The 14,153-nt window shown below is 35.7% G+C and overlaps 1 protein-coding gene across 1 annotated transcript in view; it reads left to right on the forward strand.

Annotated features, from left to right (window-relative positions):
- Positions 1 to 14,153, forward strand: part of LOC149775071 (uncharacterized) — a 95,083-nt gene that overhangs the window by 62,145 nt on the left and 18,785 nt on the right. Inside the window, exons 9-11 of the mRNA XM_089944335.1 lie at positions 5,177 to 5,284; positions 11,473 to 11,629; positions 13,484 to 13,647. Coding sequence (XP_089800461.1) covers positions 5,177 to 5,284; positions 11,473 to 11,629; positions 13,484 to 13,647 — 429 coding nt within the window. The remainder of the gene's footprint in view (positions 1 to 5,176; positions 5,285 to 11,472; positions 11,630 to 13,483; positions 13,648 to 14,153) is intronic.

Consider the following 14,153-nt stretch of genomic DNA (forward strand, 5'->3'; position numbering starts at 1 on the left):
CTGATCCTGAAGGCAGACTTCCCATTCTATACTGATGCATTATGAAGGATTACTTTCATCATGTTCCTGAACAAAAACATTGATGGATGAAGTTAAAATGATGTATTGTCAGTACAAATGTGAAAGTCAAAATGATGTATTGTCAGTACAAATGGGAAAGTCAAAATGATGTATTGTCAGTACAAATGTGAAAGTAAAACTGATATATTGTCAGTACAAATGGGAAAGTTAAAATTATGTATTGTCAGTACAAATGGTAAAGTCAAAATGATTTATTGTCAGTACAAATGTGAAAGTCAAAACGATGTATTGTCAGTACAAATGGGAAAGTAAAAATTATGTGTTGTCAGTACAAATGGGAAAGTCAAAATGATGTATTGTCAGTACAAATGGGAAAGTCAAAATGATGTGTTGTCAGTACAAATGTGAAAGTCAAAATGATGTATTGTCAGTACAAATGGGAAAGTTAAAATGATGTATTGTCAGTACAAATGGGAAAGTTAAAATGATGTATTGTCAGTCCAAATGGGAAAGTTAAAATGATTTATTGTCAGTCCAAATGGGAAAGTCAAAATGATTTATTGTCAGTCCAAATGGGAAAGTCAAAATGATGTTTGAATGGATGTATCACTTCTCAGAAATAAAAAAAAAACAGCTTAAACTGTATTCACAGGCTACACCATTATTGGTTGTGTATTGAACTATCCTGGTACAATGATGCCAAACAGGTAAATGGTCATGAAATATAGTTACCTTTCTTATTATGTATGCATGTGAATCTTAAAATATATGATAAGATATTTCTTGATTCAGATATGACCACAAGCTAATTTTCTAACTGTTGATTTGAAAATGCAGTTTATACTATGGATTTCAAACAAATAATTTTGAAACAAAAACATTGCTTAAATCTGTCAGTGGAGTTTGTACATATAACTTGGTTGATACCTTCAACATGTCACTTCAAGTTGGAATCAGTCACCTTTGCATGTTTTCTTGGAGTTTAATTGTTTTATAGTTGATGTTTATCTTTTCTTCACTGTGAAAAGTGGAACTAGTAATAATGGAATTCTTGGAGTGTTTGCATGTTTTCTTGGATTTTAATTGTTTTATAGTTGATGCTTATCTTTTCTTCCATGTGAAAAGTTGAACTAGTAATAATGGAATTCTTGGAGTGTTTGCATGTTTTCTTGGATTTTAATTGTTTTATGGTTGATGTTTATCTTTTCTTCACTGTGAAAAGTGGAACTAGTAATAATGGCATTCTTGGAGTGTTTGCATGTTTTCTTGGATTTTAATTGTTTTATAGTTGATGTTTATCTTTTCTTCCATGTGAAAAGTTGAACTAGTAATAATGGAATTCTTGGAGTGTTTGCATGTTTTCTTGGATTTTAATTGTTTTATAGTTGATGCTTATCTTTTCTTCCATGTGAAAAGTTGAACTAGTAATAATGGCATTCTTGGAGTGTTTGCATGTTTTCTTGGATTTTAATTGTTTTATAGTTGATGCTTATCTTTTCTTCCATGTGAAAAGTTGAACTAGTAATAATGGAATTCTTGGAGTGTTTGCATGTTTTCTTGGATTTTAATTGTTTTATGGTTGATGTTTATCTTTTCTTCACTGTGAAAAGTGGAACTAGTAATAATGGCATTCTTGGAGTGTTTGCATGTTTTCTTGGATTTTAATTGTTTTATAGTTGATGTTTATCTTTTCTTCCATGTGAAAAGTTGAACTAGTAATAATGGAATTCTTGGAGTGTTTGCATGTTTTCTTGGATTTTAATTGTTTTAGAGTTGATGTTTATCTTTTCTTCCATGTGAAAAGTTGAACTAGTAATAATGGAATTCTTGGAGTGTTTGCATGTTCAGGGATGACATTATAATAGGCAGGAACTGTGACCCAGATTTTGCGACCCAAGGATGGATAGGGTGCCAAGAATGTATACTGGTGCTGATTGTGGGAGACATTGCCAAGAATGGAGCAAATCCTCATTTATTGTTCAGGGACAGGATATTTTATCTGGAACTTGCTTTTAGTTCAAGAAAGTTAATGTGCCACACAGTGGCATAATAAGGGTAAATGGCACTCCTCCCACCAGGTAGGGGGTTTTGAGGAGCGCTGTGAGCTCCCCTAGCAGGGCCTGGGGCAGAGCCTTGGCCACAAATGATTTTTGTGCAATTGAATGCCTTTTGGAGGCTTTTCCTGGCATCTAAATTGCATCACCCCAAGATTTCTGTTGATAAAGATAAGGACAAAAGTATTGCCACAAAGGCATCATTGACACTGCAAAGATAAGGACAAAAGTATCCATACAAGTATATACAGAAAAGACATCATTGACATGGCAAAGATAAGTACAAAAGTATCCATACATGTTTTCTACAGAAAAGGCATCATTGACATGGCAAAGATAAGTACAAAAGTATCCATACATGTTTTCTACAGAAAAGGCATCATTGACATGGCAAAGATAAGTACAAAAGTATCCATACAAGTATCTACAGAATAGTCATCATCATCACTGCAAAGAGGAGTACAAAAGCATCTATACAAGTATGTACAGAAAAGGCATCATCGTCACTGCAAAGATAAGTACAAAAGTATTTATACAAGTACTTACAAAAAAGGTATCATTGTCACTACAAAGATAAGGACAGAAATATCCATACAAATATCTACAGAAAAAAGGATTCATTGTCACTGCAAAGATAAGTACAAAAGTATCCATACAAGTGCTTACAGAAAAGGCATCATTGACACTGCAAAGCTAAGTACAAAAGTATCCATACAAGTATCTACAGAAAAGGCATCATTCTCACTGCAAAGATAAGGACAAAAGTATCCATACAAATATCTACAGAAAAGGCATTATTGTCACTGCAAAGATAAGGACAAACGTATCCATACAAATATCTACAGAAAAGGCATTATTGTCACTGCAAAGATAAGGACAAAAGTATCCATACAAATATCTACAGAAAAGGCATTATTGTCACTGCAAAGATAAGGACAAAAGTATCCATACAAATATCTACAGAAATGGCATTATTGTCACTGCAAAGATAAGGACAAGAGTATCCATACAAATATCTACAGAAAAGGCATTATTGTCACTGCAAAGATAAGGACACAATTATCCCTACAAGTATCTACAGAAAAGTCATTATTGGTTGCAGCCTGCACAGCTCAGCTGAGCCCTGTCCCCATTTGGTCTGCTGCTTCTTTTGACCATGGGACTATTTGTTGTTGTTTTAATGTAGATTTCATTTTGGAGCATGTACTGGACTGAGTGTGTCCTTTAATAAAATAGAACTTGTACATAAACTATTGGTGAAAATATGTTGTTTGCCAAAGCATTGCATTAGGACACTTCTTGATGCCAGTTACTATTTTCATTCATGAGAAAAAAGTCCATTGGGGTGGATATGAGGGGATTATGACACTGATTATATGCCCCTGAATGTTTTGTACTTGGATATCAGGAAACTTATTATAGTCTGCAATTTGTAACCAAATTTTTAGATTTACCTACGATACTATTAACATTTCATTGGCTGCAATTACTTTTTTTGGGCAAAACTGACAACAGTAGCCAATTTGTCAGAAACTGACAGCCCAGTATGATCCTGGACAGCTCTGCCATAAAATCCACTGAGGAGCCTTGAGGAAGTCCTTTTACAGTTCTTTCTGTAAATAGGCCTTCTAATTCATTCCCTGGTGTTGCCTGAGTGTGTGAGTGAGTCATCATCATTGTCAATGGGGGATTCCTTGCCACTGTCATCAGCTTTGGATGTTTGAAATGCATGCTTCTGTGTGTCCTTTATAGAGAATGTCACAGGCAACATTTGTTTTTGAAGTGATGGTACAGATTACTTTTTTAGGAGATCAGCTTGTTTGCTGCCACAACTGTTAATTTGCATTACACTGTTATTGGTTTGTAAGTGACATTGTTTGTGTCATGTAGCCCTATTGACATTGTTTGTGTCATGTAGCCCTATTGACATTGTTTGTGTCATGTAGCCCTGTTGACATTGTTTGTGTCATGTAGCCCTATTGACATTGTTTGTGTCATATAGCCCTATTGACATTGCTCAAGGTATAGAGGGTAATACTAGCCCTGCTGATTGAGAAGCCTTCTGCAGTCCTCTGAACTCCAACAACATGCTCAGTCTTAGTGTCATGAGCCATATCAACATTAGATATAGTTGCAGTGGGTTTCCTATTAGAATGAAACCCTAATGTTCCTCACTCTTGATGTTGCCAAAGGTGATAAGGGTGATACTAGCCCTGTTGCCTGAAATTGCAGGGCCATGTGCTTCAATAACATTCTCGATCTTGGCACCAAATCAAGATATAGTTGGAGTGGATTTCCTACAAGAATGAAACCCTTTTGTTCATCTGTAACCATGCATGGTTGGCTATAGTTTCTTGCAAAAACAATGTGCAAGGAAAGGCTGCTTTTTAATTTTGCAGACAAAGCATGCAAAAATTGCTATAGGACAGAATCACTGTAAACTTAGTACAGTGTAAAGGAAGTAGTACTAATCCAAGTCTGATTGTCTTTTAAAGAGTCTTATAAAACACAAGGGTAACTTCGACAACTTTGTCAGGGGCTATAAAACAATAACTGATTGTCACTTTGGACTTGCATACTGACTAGCCACATGACCTATATGTCTTCTCATGGGGTTTCTTAGCCTAAAGTACTGCCAGATCACAAAGTTTAGCATTATCAGTTTCCCTCTTGCTGAAGGGTACTGACAGATCACAAGGTTTAGCATTATCAGTTTCCCTCTTGCCCACGACTGATGAAAATGCTGTTCAGAACTCACATGAGTGAAGGACATGTGAAATCCTTTGGTGTATAAAAAAAGATTCCCTGGAAATGTATGGTCTGCTTACTTTTTAGATAATTTTAGGAATGTTGACCAAACTTGAAATAGCATCTACTGATGAGAAAGTTGTTAAACTTAGGTCTGACATATCCAGCTGGACAGATAAGTTTTAAAGTTAATGCACATCCCATTTACTCAAATTGAGAGGCACATGATAAGCAGTGAGGGCTAGGATCTCTCATGGTAACAGTAATTTTCATTGTGGTGAAATTAACAAGTTCCTCATATATATATATATATATATATATATATATATATATCATAAAACCTTATTTTGCAGGTCTGACAATGCTGATCTTCAAAATCTGAGAGAGACTCAAAAACGAGACCAGCAGATTCTGTACAGAGACAATGAACGATTGCTAAAGAGAGTTGAGGATTTAGAGAGGTAGGATTTATGTGTGACCATAATACATTTGCAAAATTTTTCATTGGTCCACAGGGGCTTAAAATTCAAACCTCATTCCAATAAAATAATAATTTAAAATTAAAAACAAACGTACAACAAAATTGATTAATCTACAGATTCAATATTGTACATTTTACTGTAAATTTTCCTCTAAAAAAGAAAACAATCAAGAGGTATCTCAGCTTTGTGAATAATTGAGTGAGCTGTCATATATGCATATACATTGAGACCCCACTATAATGCGTCCCACGATAATGCGAATTCAGATATAATGCTGTTGTTGCGTGGCTCCCAAAATTTTGATATTCATTTGCAAATGATAAAGTATTTTTTGTTCAGAGTATGTGAAATAGTGTATAAAAAATGTATTACCATTTTGGGGAAGGGATCCTGTATGAATTTGAATATAATACAATCGTGGCATGGTTCCTGAAATTTGAAATACATGTACATGTATTTTTCTTGTACCTAGAAAAATATTTGTTTAAAGTACGAGAAATAGTGTGTAAAACATTTATTATCATTTTGGGGAAGAGTTTGCGTATGAATTTGTTTATAATATGATTGTGGCGTTGCTTCTGAAATTTAACAATTTCACCAGGTTCTTGAAGTGTTTTATGCAAAAATAAACATTATTGAAAATGTTACTTATTACTGATCCATGAATAAAGCCAGTAAGTCATCTTTGTGATTGTTTTCAATTAATTCTTTATATAATCATTGCTCAAACAATAACTGACATGTATTTCTTCTTTAACTGCATACACAACCATGCAGCAGGCATTGCGGTGTCTGATAAAAGATTCTCACATTTTAATAAACATCAAAAAATGAAAACCGCCAACATGTTTGCCGGGCTTGCAGTGTTATTAGACACAGTCAGTTGACCAGTAAATAATGTCCACTTTACTAGCTGGTCAACTTACAGGGTATGAAATTGTGCATGTGTTCAGCTTAAATTTTTTTTATGAAAGTGACTCTTGACCATTGCAGGCCTACTCACTTAGCTCTCGGGTTTTACATGTGTTTGGTGTTTGCTTATGAACTCGTTTTTAATTTCCTTTTTTTAATATAAAAATTTATGTTATGGAAAAGCAAGTTCACAAATCACAGGTCATTCTCTGTACTTTGCGCAATGATTAGTATAGTAGTTTTCAAACGTTTCTTTTGATCTTCACAAAATCTGAAGTAAAAGTTCTATGCATGCTGAAAGCTTGCGTTGATTGTTAATTATTTTTGCTGTAGTCGTTCAAACGAATAGATGTACAAGCATTAATTATTGAAAATTTAAAATGGATAAATGTACACAGAAACGCATATGAGAAAATGTTTGAAGTATAAAATTTGTACAGACACCATTCATAGACCCTGGAACGTAATGAACTGCACATGTGCTTCGTCTTTCTTAACCTAATTTTGCTGTTAATTTTTCACACTGAATTCAGACACATAATAATCTGTGACAAAATTATTGAATAGTTTAAATATGTATGCAATTTTTGCAATGGAATTACATGTATTATGGATTAAATGCAAGCCCTCACAGTATGATATCAGACGGCAAGTAAATGGTGTTAATACTCTGTTCATGCTAGTTAAACGTTGAATCCAGATACAATGATCTGAGACAAAATTATTGAATATTTAGAATCTGTGTGCAATTTTTCAATGGAATTACATGCATTATAGATGAACTGCATGCCACGTCGGCACGATAGTCAACGGTGTTGATACCCTAATCATGATATACAATAGATATGAATACACATATATGTGCCAATGAGTTGTTCTCTGAAAAAAGTAAAATACTGTAAAACCCTGCATTAATGATCCCCCACTATTAACACCGATCCAATTTTTTTGACCCCAATTAGTGTGTTAATGCAGGGTTCCACTGTATACATCTTACTGAAACTCATTTCACTCAGGCTTGTTTATTGTAGTTATTGAATTGACTAAATGTCAGATAACTAAATTGGGGGCCCCGAGTGGCCGAGTGGTCTAAAGCGTTCACCGTTCCGGATCACTGCCATCTCACCTCTGTCTGTGTGGGTTCGAGTCCAAGGCTCGGCTAGCGTGGGTACGTGGAAAAGCCTGCCAGTAGCTTCTCGTGGGTTGGTGGTTCTTCCCTGGGTTTTCCAGGGTTCTTCCACCAGTTATACTGGCCGCCATGTATAGCCTATCTTGTGCTGAAAAATGGCGTTAAACCCTAGAACAACAACAGCAAGATAACTAAATTGCTGTCGACAATGGCTTATAAGTTGAGTCAAACTGCAAAGTGCATAGACCCAGATCTGCCATCACATGATCAGGGCCTATGCATTTGTTTTGTGTCATCAAAAAAATAAACCACATGGATCCTAACCCTATGATGGCAGGTCAGGGTCTGTGTTGTTTGTAATGGGACTTATGGCAGATCAGGGTCTATGTAGTTTGTAGTGGGACTTATGGCAGGTCAGGGTCAGTGTAGTTTGTAATGGGACTTATGACAGGTCAGGGTCTGTGTAGTTTGTAATGGGACTTGTGGCAGGTCAGGGTCTGTGTAGTTTGTAGTGGGACAGGGTCTGTTTAGTTTGTAATGGGACTTATGACAGGTCAGGGTCTGTGTAGTTTGTAATGGGACTTATGGCAGGTCAGAGTTTGTGTAGTTTGTAGTGGGACTTATGGCAGGTCAGGGTCTGTGTAGTTTGTAGTGGGACTTATGGCAAATCAGGGTCTATGTTGTTTGTAATGGGACTTATGGCAGATCAGGGTCTATGTTGTTTGTAGTGTGACTTATGGCAGGTCAGGGTCTGTGTAGTTTGTAATGGGACTTATGGAAGATCAGGGTCTGTGTAGTTTGTAATGGGACTTATGGCAGGTCAGGGTCAATGGTGTTTGTAATGGGACTTATGGCAGGTCAGGGTCTGTGTTGTTTGTAATGGGACTTATGGCAGGTCAGGGTCTGTGTAGTTTGTAGTGGGACTTATGGCAGGTCATGGTTTGTGTAGTTTGTAATGGGACTTATGGCAGGTCAGGGTCTATTTAGTTTGTAATGGGACTTGTGGCAGGTCAGGGTCTGTATAGTTTGTAGTGGGACTTATGACAGATCAGGGTCTATGTTGTTTGTAATGGGACTTATGGCAGATCAGGGTCTATGTTGTTTGTAGTGGGACTTATGGCAGGTCAGGGTCTATGTAGTTTGTAGTTGGACTTATGGCAGATCAGGGTCTGTGTTGTTTGTAATGGGACTTATGGCAGATCAGGGTCTATGTTGTTTGTAATGGAACTCTGCTTATAAGCGTGATATACAGTAACTTTTTAGCAGTTTTGAGTTCACAACTAAACTCTTAAATAGCAAATACTGATAAATTTAGAATTTTAAAAGTTTTTGTTTATCATTATTTGTATTTGATTACTTATTTTGCATAAATTTCATTGCCACTAGATTTCCTACATAAAGAAAGCTGTAATAAATGTCCAGTTATATCTTAGTTGTGCAAGTCACCACACCCTCATTTTAGTGTACCCAGATAACACAAAACCTTGATATATCTCATTTGTGCAAGTCACCACTCCCTCATTCTAGGGTGCCCAGATAACACAAAACCTTGATATATCTCATTTGTGCAAGTCACCACTCCCTCATTTTAGTGTGCCCAAATAACACAAAACCTTGGTATATCTCATTTGTGCAAGTCACCACTCCCTCATTTTAGTGTGCCCAGATAACTCGAAAACCTGATATCTCATTTGTGCAAGTCACCACTCTCTCATTTTAGTGTGCCCAGATAACTAAAAAACCTGATATATCTCATTTGTGCAAGTCACCACTCCCTCATTTTAGTGTGCCCAGATAACACAAAAACTGATATATCTCATTTGTGCAAGTCACTACACCCTCATTCTAGGGTGCCCAGATAACACAAAAACTGATATATCTCATTTATGCAAGTCACTACACCCTCATTTTAGGGTGCCCAGATAACACAAAAACTGATATATCTCATTTGTGCAAGTCACCACTCCCTCATTCTAGGGTGCCCAGATAACTCAAAAACTGATACATCTCATTTGTGCAAGTCACTACACCCTCATTTTAGGGTGCCCAGATAACACAAAACCTTGATATATCTCATTTGTGCAAGTCACTACACCCTCATTTTAGGGTGCCCAGATAACACAAGAATCTGATCATAAAACAGAGGTAGATGCAGATCCCAGTTTTTTTAATATTATGGAAAATGCAAAATATAGGCAGCTAATTCATTAGCATTATAAAAATATGCATTCAATACTGGCAGATCAAAGTTTGAAATATTGATCATTTTATAATGTGCAGAAACTGGGATTTATCGTCATGAAGTTCAAAACTTTAATAAGAAATGACATATTTTCTAAGTTTTTTTTCACAAAATGTTTCAGAATAAAATAACAAAAGATATGATGAAATATTGAGCCATAAAAAAGTTGGTTAATGCCTTCAGTTGGCAACACTCTAAAAAATAAATGCTTTAAGTCTTTTCAAGTGGCATTTGTGTTTCAATTTTGTTTTAACATCCTGACATCAAAGCACCATCAGGGTATAGGTCAGCATAATTTCTTGGTAAAATCACACACCGTAGATAACTCATTAGTTTTTGTATTTCACTAATTTATCATTGTTCGTCAAAAAGATTTGCAGTGATACATTCAGGTTCTAATAAAACGTACATATTTTTGGTCTTTTCTCTTTCTTTTCAGTTAATTTTCATTTTATCTAGACATTTGTGTTCCTTGCTCCTGGGACAGTGTAACTTTAATGTGTCATGTTTATTAGCAAAAATTACATGAAATTGTACTCGGCTACTGCCGATTTCTTTCATTGAAGAAGTTTAAATCGCTGTCTTGTTGACTTCATCATTGCAAACCTTTTGATGGGTTTAGTTCTGGCTTTAGTTTATTTGGGTTTGCTTATGATGAATACATGTGACATTATAATGGATGCTTGTCCTGAATGGATGGTCATATCAACATGGGGTTTTCACTTGAATGCCTCCTATAATGTGATACTGTGATGGATGCTTGTTATTGCTACTCATCCTGAATGGATGGTCATATCAACATTGGGTTTTCACTTGAATGCCTCCTATAATGTGATACTGTGATGGATGCTTGTTATTGCTACTCGTCCTGAATGGATGGTCATATCAACATTGGGTTTTCACTTGAATGCCTCCTATAAAGTGATACTGTGATGGATGCTTGTTATTGCTACTCGTCCTGAATGGATGGTCATATCAACATGGGGTTTTCACTTGAATGCCTCCTATAATGTTTAGCTGATCCTGTATGAAAATAGTGCCAATCTGACATCCATTATGGCTGCCATCTTGAAATCTTATCACTACTGCGCCTTGTTGAATGGTCATATCAACATGGCTTTTACCAAGTAAATTCTGTTGATGTCTAGTTGGTCCTAAATGAAAATGGTACTGATCTAACGTGAAATATTACTGCCATGACAGCGATCTCAAAAATATTTGTATCAATGCTCCTACTAAATGTAAAGTTAGGGTTTTCCCCCAGAAGACTTCTTGTGACAGCTACTTAGTCCTAAGTGAAAGTGGTGCTGATCTGACCTCCAGTATGGCCACCATGGTAGACATCTTGAAAATCATGTTGTCAGTGCACCTCCTGGATGATTGGAAAATCTATATGTGGTTTTCACCAAGCAAATTCTTATGATGCCTGGTTGGTCATAAATGAAAATGGTTCCTATCTGACATCCAGTATCACCATAGCAGCCATCTTGAAAATCTTAAGCCTGGTTACACCATCTTGAAATGTCTAGCCCCAGTTATGTATGTCACGTGGGGATTTTTCAGAGGGTTGTACAATATTTTTCATAAAACAACAACTGCCTAATTATTTTTTTTGCAGTATACATTACTACAATTAAAAAGAATGTATGAATAAAATGGGGATATGTAATAAATACTAAACCACATATGTGCTTTGTTCCGAGTTGGGGAACTTGTTTGATATGGTGTATGACTTGTTCTTTCACCTCACTCAGAACAAAATACATGTGCAGTTTTGTCTATGCATTGATGATTATAGAAAATGTTCAGTATTCTGATGTAGAATAATGAATGCTTCCATGGGATATATACTAACTATATAGTATTAATCTATTGCCTTTTCAGAATTCTTAAGCAGCCATCCTGGCAAAACATGCCCAGACAGCAGGGACACTACCCTGAACACTATCCCACTTACGTTGGAGATCCAACACAGAACATGCGACCAGCGCCAGGGAGTGGTGGACGAACTGTGCAATCAGTACCAAATAACCGTCTTCCAGTATGTTATTTAAAAATTGGCAATGGCCACTACTTGACAACAGTAATGTTACTTTTCATTATTATTCATCCTGTTGATTTGTCTTCTTGACAACAGTAATGGTACTTTTCATTATTATTCATCCTGTTGATTTGTCTTCTGTCATTTCATGTATCTTAGCTATCTTTCTGACAGTGAACTGTCTTTGTTATCTCTGCTTACCTCTCAGTTATATATGTCTATAATAATAATAATAATAATAATAATAATAATAATAATTTTTCTGTTTGTTTGCTTGTCTGTTATATTATCTAGTTCTCTGTCTTTCTCACTGAGTATTGATCTGTTTGAATGTAAATTCCCAGCTATCCTTTAGTGGCCATCATTTTCTTCAGAATGGTAATATATGAAAGCCACATTGTAAAATTTTAGTGAAATATGTATTTTTGTTTAAATTACTAAAAAGTGTCAGTGGCAGCAATCAAGTTGCTGTTTGAAGAGCACAGTGATAAATGTTGACTTTATGTAATAATTTAAGAAACTGGTTTATCATGCATAGACAATACAGCTTTAATTCCCACTGTTATTCGGCCTTTCATTGATTCAAATATAATGCAGTTTGATGTAGTTGTATGAGCGTTGGTGTAGAGTGAATTTGAAAGGCCCTTGGGATTGCAGTTGAAATAGACAACAAAGTATGGGGTTTACTTGGAGATATTGTCATGACTGCAGCCACTAATTCTGTTATATTATATGGTGAGTTACAAACAATTAGTCAAAAGAGGTAGCTGAATAAAAATTAGTCGCACAGAGTGGTATGAGACTTGCTGTATGAGAAGTATGTGTGCGCTGCACAACAAAGATCTGTATTACTGAACAGTAAACCACTGCATTTCCTCAAAGTGCTCCCCATGCACCACTGCACACTTTCTTTGTCTGATTATTGGTAAATGCCATTCAAATGTTGGTATAGTGTTCATAAAATGGAAGACTGCACTTCCAACTGCATGGCAGCTTCCAAATCGTTGCAGCGAATCCTTGATAACATGATTCAGAACAAAATCACTAGGAGTAAATCAACACTCAATTGGGCATGTGGTAAAGTTTGGATGCTGTGCTTCTTTGGGAAGTCTTCAAAATGGCAGATTTATGCGCCAGTGCATATCTCAGGTACAGGTAGTGTTTGACAAGTTTTGGCAACACATTGGATGCACACAAGTGTGTTTGTTGACAAAAAATTTAAACAGTGATTTATTTCTTGAGATTTATTAATATTTTTTTAGTTTTTATTTAGTTAATCATTACACAGTGCACTGCAACTGTTCATGCAGTGTGTGTAATCAATTTCTAAGATTCATGACTTTATGAACCCTATAAAATGTGAAGACTTTTCATGAAAGCAAATTTTAACCCTATAAAATGTGAAGCCATCTTATGAAACTAAATTTTGACCCTATAAAATGTGAAGACTTTTTATGAAAGCAAATTTTAACCCTATAAAATATAAAGACTTCTTATGAAATTAAATTTTAACCCTTTAAAATGTGAAGACATTTTAGGAAACTAAATTTTAACCCTATCAAATATGAAGACTTCTTATGAAACTAAATTTTAACATCAGTGCTGCTAAAATAAGAAACATAGGTTCCTGAAGGGTTGTTTTGTAAATTTGCATGGAATTGGTTGGACTAGTTAAAAGCTATTATAAATAAAATATATGTAAAAAGACAAAGAAACATACCCACCTTCAACTTTGATATGGTTCTTGCACAGCAGAATGTATTTTTTAAAGTGTTTATTTGTTTCCTAACTTGCACATTATTTCATCCCTAGTAAAGTAGCATGCACTGATGACCTAATCCTTCTCTGCAATAGCCCCCTCAGGATTTGCCTCTTAGGGATCCAGTCTATTCTGGCTCTCCACCACAGGGGTATATGAGCCCCACAGGGCGAGGCAAGCCATCACCACAGCAGCCTAGAAGTGGACAACAGCCACTGAAACCACCACACAGACTTTCAGAGCCCATAGCACGACAGAGGTTAGTAGTAGCTGTAGTATGTAGGCCTCCCACTCAAAATAGGTTTATGGTATGGTAGACCTATTTTAAAAGTGTATCTATTACATTTTTTAATTTCCAGATCATGTGAACATTATGAGAACATTTTGTCGATCTTTCTCAGCATTCATTATCAAAATATGTATATTGAGACTTTAATTCTTGGAAGTGATCTTGCCATAAATGGCAAATAAATTTTTAAGTACACTAGAACTTTGATTATCCGCCAGGGTGCGGGACTGATACCATGACGGATATGAGAATAGATGGATAATAGAATATGTACATTAAAAGTATTATACAATACACCGGGTCATCAGAAAATGATAATATATACATATGTACATGTACCTGTTTTTAATATTTTGATGTTCAATGCCCTGATGGTTAACAGAGGCTGACGGTTAATCGGGTGCTGGATAATCGAAGTTCTACTGTTTGCAACAAAAAAAGTAGGCTTCTGGTATATGTTAGAACAAATTCTGTAA

The sequence above is a fragment of the Sinohyriopsis cumingii genome, chromosome 19 (genome assembly GCF_028554795.1).
Source record: "Sinohyriopsis cumingii isolate HCF-2022 chromosome 19, ASM2855479v2, whole genome shotgun sequence".
Classification (NCBI taxonomy): Eukaryota; Metazoa; Mollusca; class Bivalvia; order Unionida; family Unionidae; genus Sinohyriopsis; species Sinohyriopsis cumingii.